The following is a 19,304-nucleotide window of genomic DNA, read 5'->3' as shown; positions in this document are numbered from 1 at the left end:
ACCCCAGACCATTAATACATAAAGCCTTCAGAAAATTTCATTATTAAAAATTTGCATGTGACCAATTTAAAAAACAAACAAACAAACAAACAACAAACATGAAGATGACAAAAAGCACACTGGCATCAAAGTCCGCTCCAAACATCAAGCCTCTGCTCCCAGCACAGGACTGCTAGATGGTCTCATTTCATGGAGCTGCACACAAGGGTTTCTTTTCATTGGCATCGTGCTTTGAAATAAACACATAACTAAATTTGTTCTACCCTGGGGAGAGGAGAAAGATGACAAATACAAGTCGGAGAGGAGATCCACACAAATTTAATATTAAGCTCAAAGCAAATACCAAGTATGGCAAGTTTTGGTGGAAGCAGGTGGAACTGTGCAGTCATCAGCAGCTGGAAAGAGGGCCTCAAGTAGCATCAGGCAACACGATTAATTAGCAGTGCTGTCATTCTACTGTGTAGCAGGCACCAGCCAGACCGAAAAACAGTTTCCATTTTCAAAATAGTTCAAGCCAGAACTTTTTTTTTCTACTTTCAACTCCCTTCTATTGCACATGCCATCACAGACACTTTGCACCATTTCCATTTTCCAGCAGAAAGTCTGAATATTTAAATTCTAACTTCTAGATGGTGCACTGAACCACCCTTCAGAAACTCCCCAAAACTATACCAGGTGCTTAAGCTGCTAATTCAGGCACTTGGATTAGGTGCTGCAAATTCTCACCAGCCTCACCTCTTCACTACGGAGAAATGGCATGTCCTGGTACTAATGGATATTCTCACTCAGAGGAGACTGACAAGCAGCATCCACAGCGCATCTGCAAAAACCCAGACTTCTCCAGCATGATGCCTCTCCCAGTCACTGGTACATTTTGACCAGGATTTACAGTCTGAATTAAATGGGATTTCCTCTGTAAGCTCCTGCAAATTACTTATGTTCCAAAAACTATGACCTGTGGGAATTAGAAAAGGTAACAACACTACTTTAAAATATCACAAGGCTGAATAATTTTTCAGTGACATACTTTGGTCTCAGTGGAGGATTAAATAAAATTTCTATGCCAGTCTAAAGAGCAAACTGTGATGCATGACAGAGTGGTTCTTCTGCAGTTCATCTTCAGGTTAGAACACAGACATCCTACTGAAACCACTTATTTGTGCACTTTATTTACTCATAGGTTTTAAAAAAAAAAAAAAAGAAAAAAAAATCTAGGCTTCAACACATAGTCATCTTCAAGTCCCCTCCCCCCCAAAAGATGAACAGAAATGGCCTTTGTAAAGGGTATATAACTTAGGTCATTAAAAGATTTAAGCAGGTTACAAGCATCACAAGTTTAAATCAGTTGCAATAAGCCCTGACTTGATTTAAATCCCTCAATTAAAATCAACTAATAAACAGGGTTTGGCATGTTATCTCAAGTAAGCCCTCGCATCAGTTTTGCCACCTTGTAACTTTGGTCTTTTATTTCTGCGCTGTATCACTGGAGACACTGATTAATAATAGTTTTCCAGAGCACAAGCTTTTGAGGATTTGAAATGAGGCAATAAGGTATCCTAAAGCACACTGAAGGAAAATATAGTATGCATAAAGCAATGTTCTGCACTCAGGTACTGGCTAGGCAGCACTCTGCCTAGGCATCCGAAACCCAGTGGCATGGCTTACTACAACACTGAGCTTTTGGGGATTTATTTCAACATTGCAAAGCTTTATGTTTTGAATAATATGGGTGCAACAAGCAAACATCCTTTATTTTAACCTACAGAAAAACTGATGGTGGGGTTCCCCCTTGAGAGAAGTTTTGCAATACTTTTGCCGTATTCTAAATGTATAAAAACTGGTTTAGGTTTCATTTAAAAAACGGATTTATAGAGCACTGTTAAAAGTCACATGGAGACTTTTGCATAATCTGCATAACAAAATGTAATTACAATTTTTTTTCCATACAGAACTGGAATACATACACAGTATAAATGCAGGTCTGAGCACCTTTTCAGTCTATAGACTTTACCAGCAGCATGACCATTTGTGCTACAGAGGTCCTACTGTAAGGGAGAGACCTGGCCTTCTTCCAGAAGAACTGTGCCCACCAATGCCTTGGAAACAAACTTTGAGTAGAAAAGAGTGGAAAGTGGACAGGAAGATCCTTTGACTACTAACAAAATGAAATAATAAGATTAATAGCAAACTTAACACAACACAGAAGAACAGCAACTTGCAAAAAAAAAAATTGTTGAATGTTTTAATGCATTTTGAATCATAATGAAGAAAAACATTTTACATCTAAAAACAAATTAGTAGAATAATAAAAAGTGGTTCCACATAACTTATAAATTCTTTTTCCAAAAAGGTAGTTTTCACAGATTTAGGCAACAAATAAGATGTTTCATTCCAGATCTTTCTGACTGTAAGGTATACACAAACCTTGTGAAAACTGATGTGCATTGCTTGAGAGAAAGACATAAAAGCTTGATTTTGCCCAGTGATGAGTTTTCCGTGAAATTCTGCACAATACTGAAACTGTAACTGCAACTCTCCTCCATTTTATGAAATGCTGGACATTGTTCAGTGCTGAAAAACACTGTTTAGAACATTCAAAGCCATGAAATGTTTTCCATATATTTAGTCAATGTACTATTATTCACTACCATTGCTCATGTGTGATTCACTTCAAGGGGAATGGCAGCCTCAGCTTAACCTTCGGTACAGTATATAAAATTAAGCTAAGCAATAGTTAAGTGTTTAGCTGATTTAAGTATTAGCCTGCTCATAAGAACGTGGCTCTAGCACCTTGTTTGGTTGATTTTTTTCAAAGTGAAAGTGTGTAATCGTCCCATTCCTGGTGCCAGAGGATGGTCCCTCTGGTGATATAAAAAGTTTGCAGCAATGATGATTAAACTGCATAGAGTCTAGTGGTCCTGTATTACATATGTATTAGAGAAGCTGTAACAGACAATTTAGCAGGACCAAAACCAGTTGTCCTCTCCTCCACCTCGGGTAATAAAAGGATAGTCATTGCTCAAGATACTACATTGCAGGTCATGCTGGAGAAACTGTTTCTACTGGCTGGAGAGACATTTTTCTCTTTTTTAAACAGCATCAACGTGTTTAAAGTTCTCTCTACTACCAACTAAAACAAAAAGTGAATCTTCTTTCTTAAAGAATAAAACCTGCAACCCAACATCAAATGGCTTTACCCAAGAGTTAACACCCCCCCAAAAGTTAAAATAAACTTTGACACCATCCTTTAACCCTTGTTATCAGAAGACTTAAAACTCTGCAGCTGTTTTCTCCAACCTCACTAGTTTTGATATTGTACTTCAGTACAATTCTGTATATATCTTGTATCTCAAAAAAAAAAAAACAAAAACCCAACCCAACTCAAAAAAAACCCAAAAACCAGAAAAAAAACCACCAAGGGATCAAGCTACTATGATGACCTGCACTATAAAGACACTACATATATTCTCCATTAAATACCTTGAGCTTCCTTAATGTTATGCTCCAAAACAATGTCTAGGACCCCAGTTACCCTACAATTACTCAATGATGCATTCATCACCCCATTGCACTCCAATGGCATTTTATGTTAGTTAAGAGAAGAACCAGTTAACATATCCATTTTAATGTCATTATAGACAGTGCTGTAGAGGACATGAGCACAGCTATAGTTTCATGAAATCATAATGATGAGATAAAATGTTCCTAATACTTATCTTATGCCAACTCACCATAAACTCCATGATTCCCATCGTAAGAGCGCACCCTCAGCTTACCCTCACCCTTCATCTTATACTGTGATATGTCAGACAGTTAGGGGCAGTATCTCCCTTTAGCTAAAAAGAAGTGTCTGTCTGAAGCAGCCTTTTTGTTCTTTCAAAGACATCAGCTGCCACCTATATTTACTTATATAATCAGCAGCTGTGGTATGACACCCCACTGCCAGTGCAAAAAAGGCTAAGCATAGTGAGGAGCAAAACCAAAGTAAGGTCATTTGGGAGAAAGAAGGGAGACCTATGTTAATTACCCCCTTTTGGAACAGAATAGGGACTGCAGCAGCCCTTGCCACAGCTGAGAACAGAAAGGTGACAGATGATGTTTACTTATCGTATTGCTCCATTAGCTTTAAGTGTTAATTATCTTAAGGAACACATTTAGCATGATTGTCTTTCCTCTCATGTCAGAGATAGTACTTCAGCCAGAGACCAAAAGTGCTTTTTTCTAGGCTACAGAGAGATTCAATGCATCTTGACCAACATTCGTTTCTGAGGTAGTACTCATTTACTTTGTATTGCTGGCTCAAAGTAAAAATATGGGAAGTGAACACAATTAAAAGTATGCTCACTGTAGGTATATTAAAAAAAAAACAACCCAAACCCCCAAAAAACTATTTCCTTTCTGGGCAGATCACCAAAAAGAAGCAATCCTTCTTACAAAGGTCAGCTGACATTCACTGGTAAAGTCAAACTTTCATAAATGGTTTATAACAATAGCTATAAACTAAAGTGCTTCAAAATTTGCTTGACTAAATTTCAGTGATTAGAATCATAGTTTTGGATTTTTGCTAGTATGAAATGCCATGAGATTTTAGAATCACTTTATATACGAAGGGCAGAATGAGTATTTTTCTTTTTCAGAAGCAAAAGTACAAAAAGCATTCCAAATAAACCTGGCAGTCTATATTCACTACAAGTTGCTTGCATTTTCCTTCTCAAATCTACTATTTCTCCAGTAACTGGAATAAAAATGGAGTTGAAGTTGCACTATACTGCAGCACTAAAAAAAAGTATTCCAAATCAGATGCAAACAGGAAAATGTTTACAATCATACAACTAGTGAAATTCACACTTCATTTCAAAGTTTTAGCCCTGCAGATTCTTTTTAACACAAGGCAGATATGTAGAGTCATGGAAAAATGTAACAGACTGCTATGCACTCTCTACGTTAATTACGTTTCACATTTATGTCACAAATGTAATGCCCTACTGTGTATCTATTAAATGCTAAATAACTTATGAACATTTATGTGCTCTATGCAACAGTGAACATATTGACCAGTGGATGCCAAAATATAAAAGTTCATACACAAGACAAACTAATTTTAAAAAAATCACATTTTCTGTACAATTCATGCAAACTGTGCACAATGTGGGAACAAGAACAACATTTGCTAAAGTCTCCACTTAAGGAAGAGCTTTTACAGCGACAGCAGACCAGTGTTCAGAAAAGTCTGCGAAAGTGTAGAAGTCCATGGCAACATAAAATGCAAAAATTATCCAGCATTTCATTTTTCTTGTAACAAAGCAGGGATGTTGATGTTCCAACCAATAGCCTGACGATCAAATCCACATGTGAAGAGGTTACATATTGGATGGTCCTCACTCCATGCTGAGCAGCATACCATTCTTCTGTGGCCCTGTGACAGTATGGGAGATAGCAGTATTACTTACAAGATATTTTGAAAGCTTCTATGTCAACAAGTTAGTGCGACTCAAAATGCAAACTTGCTAATGCTCACACAAGTTTTCAAAAACGGTACTTGAGAAACCTAGAGGTCATTGTTATCTTCATCTGCAAGGTAAAAATCTTTATAACAATGAGACTCCTTAATACCAGCACCAGATCCATAACGACAGAAGCATACAAACGTGCACCAAAACTTTTGAGTTTTCCAAAGTATGTTTGCTATCTAATTACATTTTATTTACAAAAGCAAATTGAATTTTGATTTTAGCATTTTTATTTATAAAAACAATCTTAAAATATGGAACTACTTGCTGACAACTACTTTGTTATAAACCTGCAAAATTAAGTGTCCATCATGTTCATAATTCAGAAAGGATAATACTACAGCAGGAAGAATGTCATACTGAGGAAAAGCAATGCCTTATCTATTGTTCAAGTCCAATAGTAACAAAAATGCCCCACGGAGGGTTCTGAACAACATTTAAGTTCCAAATAAAAATTTGCCATGATTTCAGTAGTGTCAGCCTGAATGGAAATATTAAGGAAAAAAAAAGAAAAAAAGAAAAAAAAAGAAAAATCAGGACTAAACAATAGACTAAAAAAACCTAAACTAGAAAAAGACTAAAAAAGACTAAGTAAGTCTTAAAACCCCTTCCTAAATTCTGTCAAGAGCTGCTGAATCCACCCAAAAGAGCCTACTGAAGTGGCATAATCTGACTAATTTCACTTAGTATAATTTACTCCATTAGTGATGCTTGCATGCCAAATAGCACCACAAGTGCACGATATTTGATGGCTGCAGCAAGGATGGTTTACTACATGGTACCAAGTATCAAGAATGCATGTGCATGAGCAAGGAAGGAAAAAATAAGATTTACCACCAAATCATACAAGGTGAGCTCACAAAACTGACCCCCACTTTTTTCCTTTTATGTTTCTTTATATAACACTGTGTAATTGAAAAAAAAAATTAAACCTCCTAGTGAGTGACATGATTCACATCAAGACATTAATACACATTTGAAATGCTCTTATACATTTTTTCCATTTCATAGAGAAGGCAGACATTAGTTTCACTTTAGTAAGGAGAAAAATTATGATGAAATCCACTTGAAACATCATTTCCACTTCCAATTAAAAAAAAATTCAAAATATGGTACTTCTTTGCATGTTGGTCATTTTCAATAACTAACAACAGCATATTTGTATAGACAAGTGTCTTTCAGCATTTGCTCAGCTTTTAAGCTATGGAGACCAAATCCTACTTTTAATCTTTTATGAAACAAGAACAGACATACTTGAAGGCTATAAATATTCAGTTACCTGTCTATTACTGCGAGGGAGACGTGCTAATCGCACTCCTGACATGTCAAATAATCTAACCTGTCGGTTGTCATGTGGAAGGGCGATAATTCTTTGGCCAACACATACGTTAATCCTGCACAGAAGAGACAAAAGTAGGTTACATACAAAACAGTGAGTCTGGCAAATAAAACTTGACAGTACAAGTTTAAGCTCATGGGAAGTGATACAGCTGAATTTTTCCTGATTAGAGTTCACAAGTTAAAAAAGCATTAAACCATTAAGGTGTTTTCTATTGTACTAGATGCTCAAACAGTCTTAACATCTGCACCCTGTGTAAAAAAAAAATCTCAGAAAAGCAATACTATGTAATTACTGAAAATTAATGTTGACTACACCTGCATTTTATAAAACCACTTCAGACCTTTTATAGAATCTCACAAATCTCAACTTTAATTTTAGCGACTAAAATTAAATATATATTCAGTGAATTAATAGAAGAGACCAATTCAGTTGGAAGGGACCTACAACGATCATCTAGTGCAACTGCCTGATCAAAAGTTAAAGCATGTTATTAAGGGCATTGTCCAAATATCTCGTAAACACTGAGTGGTTTGGGGCATCAACCACCTCTCTAGGAAGCCTGTTCCAGTGTTTGACAAGCCTCTTGTTAAAGAAATGCTTCCTAATGTCCAGTTTAAACTTGCCCTGGCACAGCTTTGAACCATTCCTATGTATGAGAGAAATTAAGAATTAATTAAGAAAACATTAATTAAGAAAAATAGTAACTCAGAGATCTGCTTACCTGTTGACTGCAGAATCTGTACGGATCGTTGCAATAGGAGACCTCATGTTTTTCAAATCCCAAACTTTTACAGTACGGTCATCACTACCAGAAACAACATTGTCTCCCACAGTGAAAACTGCAGATGTCACAGTGCTAAACAATCAGGAGCAAAAAGAAAGACATCAAGCTCTAATGTTCTTTATTAAACTAGCATCTGATTTCAAGTTCTATTTTCTGTTCCTGTGCTTCCTTTAAAATGTAACTTGCCGGGGGGTTTTTTGTTTGGTTTTTTTTTTTTTGTTTAAACAAAAGTAACCTGAAATACTAAAACTCCAAGAGGGTATTTCAGAATTAAAAAATATTCTTACAAGAAGACTGGCCCAAGAGCTAAGAAAAGAAGCCTAACAGTGAAGACTCACTCTGGTGGCATCTCTCATATTCCACTGATACTAATATGAGCTAAACATGTCCAGTCTTCAAACCTTAATTCACTTTTGAAGTTCTGTATTAACATCCAGTAGGCTTATCAGGCAACCAAAACTGAATTAGTAGCATACAGTACAATTCTTAGTCTCAAGTGTTTTGAGACTAGTAGTCAAGTTCTTTTATTTTCTATCCAAAGACTTCTGTAGAACTACCTCACAGGCATTTGTCATTCACAGCACAGACACTGAGGAGATCCAAAATACCTGTCTGAGATGTAGCTAAAGCTATTTTGTACACACACCTAAACATGTTGTAATACATACACAGAGCTTCCAGTATAACTCCACTAGCAATAGCTACAGCAATCTAATAATTTCTAATTGTGATTTCTATTCCTGTTTACAAGTAGCCAAAGTCTGACAGTCAGATAAAAAATGGGAAGTAGTAGTAGTAAGAAACACAACCAGGCGGGTCTTCAAATTTCACCCATGATGCCTATAAATGCACAAGGGCAGCCAGAGAAAGACTCCCAAGAATAATCCTACCAACTGCAAGTGCAACATGTTACTTTCAGAAGAGATTATATAAAGAATTTTATTTTAGAATTTTACTATCTTTGTATTTTATGCTTTCAAAGAACAGTACACCGCTGAGCTCAAATGAACAGTTCTCCTGATGATGAGCTGATTTTTTTTTTAAATCTTTTCCCTATTATTTCATACTAACCAATTAAAGTTTTTGTACTACTATTTTCATTTTAATATTGTGTGAATTCCCAACTCAAAACCAGTTATTTTCTGCCCACACAATGTACTAACAAAGCATTTTTGTCTCTCCCTAAAATCATTAGGGAAGACTTCTTAACTCTGCTTCTACAGATTTGATTTAATGACCTATCTTGTAACTTGGGTCATGCACATCAATTTCTTAGAATTTAGTAATTTTAATTTAAGTTGTCAGTTGTTACTGTCACTTTGGTTGTTCTGCAGAAATTTGAATTCATGTCCTATCCAAGCTGCTGATTGAGATTAGCACTAGCCAGGTCACAATGGACCAGTTTATGCAAGCCTCTTAATTTAAATTGACACCAAATTAAGTTTTAATTAGGATGAAGGCCCACTTTATTCATGATACCAAGTTTCCTAATGCATTATCAGCTAAGCTACCAGGGAGATGATTACAAGAAGAACCAAGAAGTCTTCACCTAATCTTCTGGACTTTATGAACCAAAAGTCAGAAAGTTAAAACATACATAAAGGCCACAACTCACGAGTCTCTTTCATCAGGCACTTTCACATTTGGGAAGAAAACTCATTCACATAGTCAAGTTACTGCAGAATAGGGATGGTATGTTCTTAGCACTGAACTTGTCTTCCATGAGCCTGACCTCCATTAAACTTACTAATGTCTGCATTTCTCTCCTCACTAGTTCTTTATACAAGCTGAAAAATACCTCAGTAAAATGTTTCAGACTTTCACTGAACTCTATACTGCTGTAATACATTTGAAACAATGTTTATAAGTTTAAAATTTACTATTAAGTCTCCATACTTTGCACACACATTGGGAGACCTTCTTGTACACAACAGTATAAGGAATTCAAGTCATAGAAAAGCTCCAGGTGAGTAAATATACAGTGGTTTAGTATTCTGCTGCCAACACAGAAACCTGATCTGTTTTCTCATCATACTTTTTATTCCAACTGCAGTTGGACTATGTTATGAAACTGTCTTAAAATAACCCTCCAATTTTGGATGCTTTTTTTCACAACTTTAAACAGCTTTCCAGCTTCTTTGATCTCATATTGGTTCTCCTTTATCACTTATCACTGTCAAACATAGTTAAGTTTCTTTGACCACATAAAGTTCTCTCATTCTTAGATTTATCATTTCTCAAATGAAAACATTTCAAATTATCACCATGCAAACAGAACGCCAACTCTAGGTTAGCTTGACCTTTACTGCTCCTGTAAAAACAAAAAGACTCTCAAAAGAAAATAAAATCCTTTTCTGTACTGCTTTCAGTTTAACTATTCATTCAGATATTATTGGGGACACTAAGAAAAAGTTTGTAAAATAAAAATGCAATTAAGTTCTGCTGTAGCTCTCTCTGGTGACTGGGTAAGCGATAGACAAGCAAAGGGAAGGCTGTCAGTCTGTTTTCAGTGACATCTTTAAAGGTGTTTAGTGGTCTTAGTTCTCTGCCTACCCTCCCAACAGTTCATCCCTCTAAGGCACTGAAGGCTGGGACATGCGCTATTTGCAAGCGCACCTGACTATGAAAACAGCCTTTTTCATAAGGAGCTTTGAATTCAAAGGCTAGATACAAAAGCACTTTTTACTGAACCCACTGTTTATGATCAAGAATTTTGGTCACAGTTTCAAAGCTAACTATATGGATGTACTGCATAACAGACCTAGATATTATGCTTTAAAAAAATGAAACATTACTCTTCCAGGGAAACCTATAGATACACTCAATTCAATTCTCAAAGATAGCTCATTTTCAAACGAAGACTGCAAGACTAGAAGTTTTAAGTAACTTAACACCAAGACTAGAAAAGACAAAAGCAGTATTGTTCTCACAAACTTGAAAGCTCTGGGAAGGGTTACCACCACTTGACTGTCATCTGAGAAAAGACCAGGTGGGTTTTTTTTGGTTTTGTGTTTTTGAAGCGGAACACATTGAGTTAATATTTAAAAAAACACATAAATTCAAGAACATGTACAACACTACTGAGACTTAAGAAAACATGAGCAAGTGCTATGCTTGTAGGCTTTCTTATGCACTACAGATCATGCTTTGTCTCCTCTGCTATTCCAAACTGGGGCACCTCTTAAGGTGAGACAGATACATCTCATATCATTTTTTGGTTTAACTAAGACAAAATAGCAACAAAAAGAAAGGCCACTTCCTACTTACAAACTAAAACAGGATTTCAGCCCAACTAAAGGGGGAAGGTGAGAAGAAAGGGAAGCAAAGTCTGCGTGGGAAGAAAGAAGTTGGTAGAGCAACCAATATACAAATAACCTTTCAAAAGTATTGCCTCCCTAACCCCACCCATATCACAAAAATTAAAAGACTTTTTCATGTATTTTCATGTGGCTAGTTTTACTTTCTGTTTAGACTAGTCTTCAGTTTGTTCTAACCCAGATAAAACTGTGGTTAACATCCCCTTGGCTATAAAAAAAAAAAAGTGTCAACAACAGATCATCAGACCCCATATTAATGAAATGCTAGAAGACATTAGGTTTTTAATAACTCAAAAAGATGACAGGTATTGTAGGACATTAAAAAAAAAAAAACTGGCAAAGAAGCAGCAGTCTTATGACACTTCAAACCATGGGTCCCACAGGGAGTTTGGTGTGCTACAACTATTCTCCAGAAAAGCTTCAGCCTCCGCCAAACCCCAGCAAAACTCATTTATCTTGTCATAGGGAGCAGCCGAGCGTGTACTTCCAGCTGACAGCGTGGCACTTCCTCACCACACACCGCTGCCTGGCCTCGAATATCCTGCTCCCTCCGTGGGTCTCAATCAACAGAAATACTGTAGTGCTAGCACTCCTCATTAGGCCGAACAGCTGTCTCCCCAGTCACACTGAGACACAAAACTGTTTTGCATAACAATCTGCTGAAATTTCACACATAGGGGAAGAAAAAGAAAAAAAAAGAAAAAAAAAGACATTGAAAATGTTGGACCATGAAATGCTGACACAGAACCCTCACTGACAATGTGCCAAAAAAAGTTAACACTGCTCTTTCCATTTTGATTTGCAACATATACTGGGATGTACTGTTGAACACTGGGAGACAACATGTTTTCATGCCTGTGAAAAGGCATCTACTCATAAGCATTAATCTTTGTGTGGGATGAAGTTCTGGAGAAAATGGATTAAAACAGAGCTTTCAGATAAATTTATTCAATGTACACCAAATTGTAGTTAAACAGCAGAATTTGAGTCCTCAAATATGCCTCTCATTTTAAGTAGTAAAATACAGGAACAAAACCTAAAGGAAGCTATCTGGGACAGCATTTCCTGCACAACAGTTTCTTTTCTTTTAGGGGAACAAAGCGTATCCCCACACAGAATAGTCTGCAGCCTGCCGGGAAGCCACAACCTGGGTTTAAAACTCCAGATATGGGCAACAGTTTGCCCATCTTAAAGGGCAATGACATTGGCCGCAGGAGTCCCAGGTAAGGACCACGCCAATACGTCCAAGTTTGATTGTGCATTCAGGTTTTAAAAGCACTAAAGGCACTTGATTCCAGGAAGAGCTAAACACACAGTTCCCAAAGTCTGTGGATTTATCTCCAAATATCAGCAGAGCTTTTTCCTCCAACTTGAGAAACAGTAAGAACAAACCATGAAGGAATTAACACAGAAGGGGGAGTGGGGGAATTCAGAGATGACTGTTAGCACTGAAAAGTCATTTTTTTTAGCATTTAAATCAATAACATGTATTCCAGAGATATGTGTTTCATGACATTTAGAGAAAACTGCCAGCATCTCCTTTTCTCACTATTGTCTTAAAATAATAAAATGATACAGGATTGAAACCAATAACTAGCTTTTATGAGAATTACTCAATGGCAAGTTAGTAAATTAGTTAAGGTGCAGATATTTTTAAAAATCAATTGCATTACATTTATGATGGGATAAAAAAGGTCCATTTATCCTTGCATTATTGCTGCATCTGTTATGTAAGCTTTAGAATGACAACAAGCTATAAAACGTTATGCTCCACTCAATACGATACAAAGAAAAGGCCTTTGGCTATGCTCTTTTGTGGGTCATCTGAAAAAAATCATAGCACTTTTTAGTGCATGCATTCAAGAATTGAATTAAGATTCTCTCCATCTATTGTAGTGAAGCTTAAAGCACTCATAAGCAACTGGATACAGATTTATTGCCTACATCTTTTTTTAAAGTGACTGACAACGTGAGTGACAATGGCTAACACTGAATACAGTCAAACTTTGTCTGTTACATACCCCAATCCCCAAAATAAAACACCTAAAGGGTTTCTTTTTTTCTTTTAGCTACAGGGCTTTTAATCTTAAGTACTTACTCTTATAGCTTAAGGAGTAGTTCATTCAATTTTTTACACTTCTTTATTAATTAGGAAGTAATTTTTACCATGAGGAAGCTCGCCAATGACAACAAAAAAGGTTCAAGAGCATAAAGGAAACAAAATTATCAAAGAATATTATCTTCCAGATTGCTTTTTCAGCACTTCGACAACTCCATGACAGCACTGGGTTGGGGGAAGGTTAGTAGAGAAAATGGGGTATTCAAGTTGTGCAAGAGAGCAAAGACAGGTAATTTGGATGAGCTGAAGGCATGTAAAACATACTGGCCACAGTCCATCCTGAAACAGATACACAAAGAAGCTAACAACATGGGAAGTTAGACAAATTCAAAGCTGGATGCTTGAGCTATCAGCTAATAAGGCTGTGAACAACTCTAAGAAAACTGTTGAAACCTTAACATGCGCTGTTACATGTATGTAATAAGTGTAAACCAAAAGGTTTTTATATGTACATGTTTAGAAACACAAAATTTAAAAAAGCTAACCCTAGAGCTCAAAGTCCAGGCCATAATCTTCATTTAAAGAATATGCAACATGCAAATGTGGGATCAGAACAGTGTTTGAAAGCCAAGTTTGGGGGCTTTTTCAATGAAATGCAAGAGAAAATAAAAAAACACAGCAGACAGAACAAGGTAGGAATACCAACAGTAATATCAGAACCACCTAGTTATTCAGTTTTCTCCCCAAGCCTGATTGTTTCATCAGAAAAATTTTGCATTTCTTGCAGAAGCTGGATTGAGAGATATACACATGGTGAATGCCTAAGGCATTCTTTGATTAGGAACAACAGAAAAATGGTAGACAAAGCATCATTGATGGCGTTAATAGCTGAAGCAAGAACAGAACTATCTTGAAAAGAACAGATGCTTTAAACTGGTCAAAGTCCACTGACAGCATCCAACTTGTGACATTTTGTTTGGCACAAAAGACTCCTTTTCCTAGCACAGCTTTTAGTCAAGGGTGCAAAACTTGCATTTTTAGAACTATATCTAGATATGCTTTAGCTTCACCAAGAAAATGTGGCTGAGTAAGAATACCTAACAGCGACCTTGTAATATTGGGGATATCTAGAATAAGACTATTTTCCAACAGGGATGTCTAATGACACTGCTGTCTGAAGAGAAGGCATTCCCCCCCTGCCATGACTTGGTGAACAAGACAAACACATATCAAGGTATGAGAACTAAATCTTGCAGAATAAAGAATCTGGGAAAGCCAGCTGACCTTGGCAAACTTGAGCATCCACAGAACTAAAGCAATTATTATCCTCTTGACGCAGAATGCCATTTTGACATTAATTCCCAATTCACTAAATGTCAGATTCAGCCCAGCATCCTAATCAGCCGCTGCTTATTTTTACATTTTTTAATTCAGACTTTCCAGCAAGCATAGGAGTTTGAAGATAAGTTGAAGAAGCAAGACATATTTGCAATTCTCTAGTTTCAAAGTTCTCAGGATGAAGCACAACTCACCATCCAGCTACATATTCAGAGACACAACCAGAGTGAAAGGAAGAAGAATATGCTGTAGTCTGAAAATGCTATAAGCCGCCTCGTTCAGCTCTTTGTCAGAAATAACATAAGATCCACTTTCAGCAATTTTTTCTCTGAGTTTGCTCAGAAAGTAACACAAAGATATGGATTCAACAGCTAACAAACATTCATGTTTGACACACTGGCTCAATCCAGCTACAAAGATCAGTAAGTTTGAGAAGTCGTAAACAAACTTTGTAATTTTTTCTGGCTAGGTTGAAAGTACCTGCTCAAATTTACATTTTTTTTAAAGCCAAAAATGCATTTAATCGCCATGACAAGTTGGTGCATAACTATATACTGAACAATCAAGAAGTATTAACAAAGGACATTCACATAAGGATAGCAACCCAAACCTGCTTCTGAAGACAACATTTTACTCTTTGAAGGATGGTATTTGCAAGTCCAGACTTGGAAGTCCTGCACCTTTTTATTCAAGCATTTCAAGAAACATGTGCCCAACCGCTGTGTACCTTTGATGGTCATTAAACAAAACAAAACACTTCAATATTTACCAAGTAACTCTTAAGCAGCATATAAGCATCAACACACTACAAATATACAACAAAAGAGGTGTATGGTTTAAAAGATGTATATGAATCCACTAGCTAATAAGCATTCTGTTGCCGATAGGGTATTCATTTATTTCCAGCACTACTAAATTGTCAGAACAAATGTATAAAATCTGTAAAGTACTTGACTGGACCTGTACAGACTAAGATTTATTTTTTTTTAAGCTACAAATGGTAAAGATTTCCAACATGAACATTTTAGAAGGCTCTGCACATCAAGATAGACCTCAGCATATGCGGAGTACTTGAAAAGACAGAAAAACCTCATCAAGCACATATGCAAGAGCATGTCAGTGCCAGAGTTGTTCAACTAGGTCACCACATTGGAAAAAGAAGGGCCTTCAGAGCCCCGACAAGACACAGCTGTGCAGGGGTCGGCAAACAAAAGCAGAAGTGAAGCAGGAACGAAAATTGCCGTGTAGATGCCAGAATCATTTTGCTCTTCAGAGCAAAACCTTAGTTCAACTTGAAGAGTTCTAATCAATAACCTCTACATTCAGTAATTTCTCAATAGGAGAACAACTGGTGCTAAATATTATCACACATGTATTTTAAAGCAGTATCTGCTGAGAAAAAGGTGTTGGAATTTGAGTCCCCAGTTTTGGAAGCTTTAACTCAGGAAGTCAATTTAATTAACATGCAACAAGTCAGTGTCTGGATGATAATATAAATGTAACCTTTTCCCAGGGCTCTGTTAAACATCTCATAGAGGGATGTGACTGGGGATTAACAGCAGTTAAGCAGGATTAATATAAATTCCTATTGGTGCACACACAAAATCAGACAATAACAAAGATTTATATTTAGGCAAAAATTGGTCTTATTTCTACACCATTTCACTATTTTTTAATCAGTAGAGAATAAGCAAGTGAGACAAACTGGGGGCACGGCAAACCTAAAAGAAAATGTGACAAGATATTTTTATCACTATGGAAGCAGGTCACAGGCAGGTAAGTCATGTTCTGAACTGAAACAGTCGTATTTACGAAAAATGTAAACAAGCAACGTTTACAGATTTGGAAACTTCCCTAGGAAGATGCAACTTCGAAAAAGACCTGAATGTACTTTGAAGACTCAGCCCAACGCAGGCTTGATGTGCAAAAGTGCTACCAATGTACTAAACTTGATCTGCGGATATATAAATGTCAAGATATATTAGAAAACACACTTTGAGGCAAAATAGATAACTTATAAAAAAGAACTGGTGATTTGTAGAGAAAAGAATATAGGAAACTTTTATCATCGCCTGAGTATCTCATAATATAGGAAACAAATATCTTCAAGATGAAATCCAGCAGCTAGAAACTGAAGCTAGACAAACTCAGACTAGGGATGCACAAAAGGTTTAACAGGGAGGTTATGTAAGCACTGGGATGAGCAACTTACGGAATTTACCAAGGGCTAAGTTGAAATCTTTATCACTGGAACAACCTAACATACAGGTGGCAATGCCACTAGAATTACCTCCTAATTGAAAACAGGCATCAATGCAAGAAGCTCGAGACAGGTATGCTGATCACAACAGATTCCTTCGGCCTTACCGGAGGAAAATTTATTTTCTTGGACTGTCACAGTAGTAGACTGTAAGAAATACTCTGCTTTTAATAAAGCAAGCAGTTGTATGCTCAGAACACTAGAACAATAGGTGATTTCTTAGTCCACTTACTTAAAATGCAAATAATGTCTCATAGCTGATACACACACACCTATTTTGACAGAACATCACTTCACAGGACAAAGCAACGCACGGCAACTGCTTTCCATTTTCAGATGTCGATTAACTTCATAAAATCATACTCTGCACGTAACAGGATTCTTTAGTCCCTCCAGGCATCAGCATCACCCTGCTATATTTTTTACAAGGTAATGTGCCACTTTGACTAAATCTAACTCATTAAGGCTACTAAAAGGGACGTTGAAATGACACTATCCACACAGGCCTCCCCCCCCCCCCCCCCGCCTCCATTGGTGCGGTTGTCCGCGGGGGGAGGGGGGCGGGGCCGCGCGCGGCCGGCAGGGCGGTGGCGCCACCTGCCGGCGCTCGGCGGGGACGGCAGCGCCAGGCCCGGCCCGGGGCGTCCGGCCAGCGCGGAGCTCGCTCTCCGGTCCCCGGTGTCGTTCTGCGGAGCGGAGAAGCGCTCACCGCCCTCCCCGGGAGGAGCTTTACGTCACTCCGGAGAGAAGCGAGGGCCCGGCAGCGTCAAAGAGGGCGGGAGGGAAGGGAACTGGAAGGCTGCGCCACGCGTCGCTGGGGTTCGGTGGTGGGTTTGGATCCCTCGTGGGAAGGAGCATCGGGAGCGAGTAAGGTTTTGGGGGATGCAGCACGATAAACACCGTACGCGGGCCTCACGATCGAGATGTTTGGCACCTAGTTATATTGGTTTAACGCACTGGGAGTTGGTCTGCTGACATGCACAGGAAAAAAATGAGAGCACTGCTCCATCAGCTCTAGACAGCTATTCATCAGGTACTACTTAGCAAGAGGCTGTCAAAACTTACAGCTGAGGACTTTAAATCATCAGCGTTAACGACTGTAACATCCAATTTACAGAACCGATTCCAAGAGCCTAACAAAATATTGAAAACTTGGCAAATTATTCCAATAGACATTCAGGAAAGCCAAAAAATGTCTTGTGTGTATGTATTTTCCAGTCAACAAACAGTTTCTTCTATGCTGCTTAATGTGAGAAGATTGTTAATAGTGTTGATTAGAGAGTAATTAAAAAATATTTTGCCGATAGGCAGTACAATAATGGACCAAAAATAAAATCGCTCAAAGCATGTCTCGACTGCAAAATACAGAGCTCCCGACTCCCCTCTGACTCTATTCCTCAGTGAAATACTCATCTTCCGTAACAGAATCGTCTCTGACAAAACAGAGTGCTGAACAACCTCAGCCTTTAAAGAGTAAAGCCAGTTTTGAGACTCTTAAAAGTTAGAGCGTATTTGATGAAAAAGCCTATGTCAATACTAAAAACTCATACCTTCAAAGAACAAAATGGAGACAGACAATACATCAGACAAACACAAACACGAAGACAATTAGAAGCTGGAATAAGAGTGACCAAAGAGATTGCTCAAGGTCTATTCCATTCATAAAAAATAAACTCCCTGATAGTTTATAGGTCTCAGTGATAGAAGCCAAAATACCAGCTAACAGCTTTTACAGTATGCACCATCAGCCCAGATCAACATCACTTGGTCACAGCATATATGTGGAAAAACACTAATGTCAATCACATTCCTTCCTCTGAAAAAATGTCCTGGGACAAAGAAATTAATTAGCTCAAAAAAAAAAAAACAAAAAAAAAACCAAAAAACCCAGCAAGCACCAATGAACACAAGAACTTCCAACTTCTGCAAGTCATTCTAGAATAAGTGATAGAAGAATACAACAATGATGGTATGAAACAATTCTAGGATGCAGACCACAAAATTAAGCTTATTCTTCTATCAGAAGAAGATGGCTACTTATATGGGATGATTGTCATGCACCAAATAATTTATCAAGCTGAGGAGTCCAGGGCGGGAGCGTTTAAAGAGGTTTTACTTTATATATAGGTTAGCCAACAGCTAGGGAAATAAGTAACTGGATACTGAAACTCAGTCGTGATGGAAACTACACATTTGAATTAACAAAAAATAGAAACATGAATAAATATTTGTGTTTTTTGTTTTGAGCTAGGATTAACAATCATATTTTATTCTGAAGAACAGGGATGAAGTCTGTTTCTGAAACAATCAAGTTCAAACATTCCAAAATCTTAAAAAAAAAAAAAAAAAAAAAAAAAAAAAGCTTCCATGGGTAAAGTATTTCAAAGTTACTCCTGCAGTTTCCATGTGTCAAAGCTCTGATTAACAGAAAGGTAAGTCAACACTGTAACGTAGAGTCTCATGACTACCTTTGCTGCTATTCAACAGTAGCCAGTATAATAGCATAAAGCCTAAATTGGTAACTAAAAATGTTACGCCAAAACAACTGTTTTGACAGAACATGGTAATCAGTGCCCTTACTTTAATTTCTTATTTTATGTACAAGTTAGAAGCTTTAGCTTGAAGAGTAAAAACTAATCCTGCCTTTTTTTTTCCACTGGTTCCAAACAAGTAACCTTTATTTCACACTGAGTA

At 37.4% G+C, this 19,304-nt stretch overlaps 1 protein-coding gene across 2 annotated transcripts in view; it reads right to left on the bottom strand.

Annotated features, from left to right (window-relative positions):
* Positions 1-1,847: 1,847 nt before the first annotated feature.
* The window catches only part of WDR37 (WD repeat domain 37), a 49,055-nt gene continuing 31,598 nt past the window's right edge, over positions 1,848-19,304 (bottom strand). For both annotated transcript variants that reach the window (XM_075045797.1, XM_075045798.1), the window contains 3 exons: positions 7,574-7,708; positions 6,790-6,904; positions 1,848-5,416 (listed from right to left, as the gene is read on the bottom strand). In XM_075045797.1, coding sequence (XP_074901898.1) covers positions 5,285-5,416; positions 6,790-6,904; positions 7,574-7,708 — 382 coding nt within the window. In that variant the 3' untranslated portion in view covers positions 1,848-5,284. The remainder of the gene's footprint in view (positions 5,417-6,789; positions 6,905-7,573; positions 7,709-19,304) is intronic.

The sequence above is a fragment of the Buteo buteo genome, chromosome 2, assembly GCF_964188355.1.
Source record: "Buteo buteo chromosome 2, bButBut1.hap1.1, whole genome shotgun sequence".
In the NCBI taxonomy this organism is placed as follows: domain Eukaryota; kingdom Metazoa; phylum Chordata; class Aves; order Accipitriformes; family Accipitridae; genus Buteo; species Buteo buteo.
Note: the sequence above shows the minus strand (reverse complement) of the source record. Positions and strands in the feature narration are given on the sequence as shown.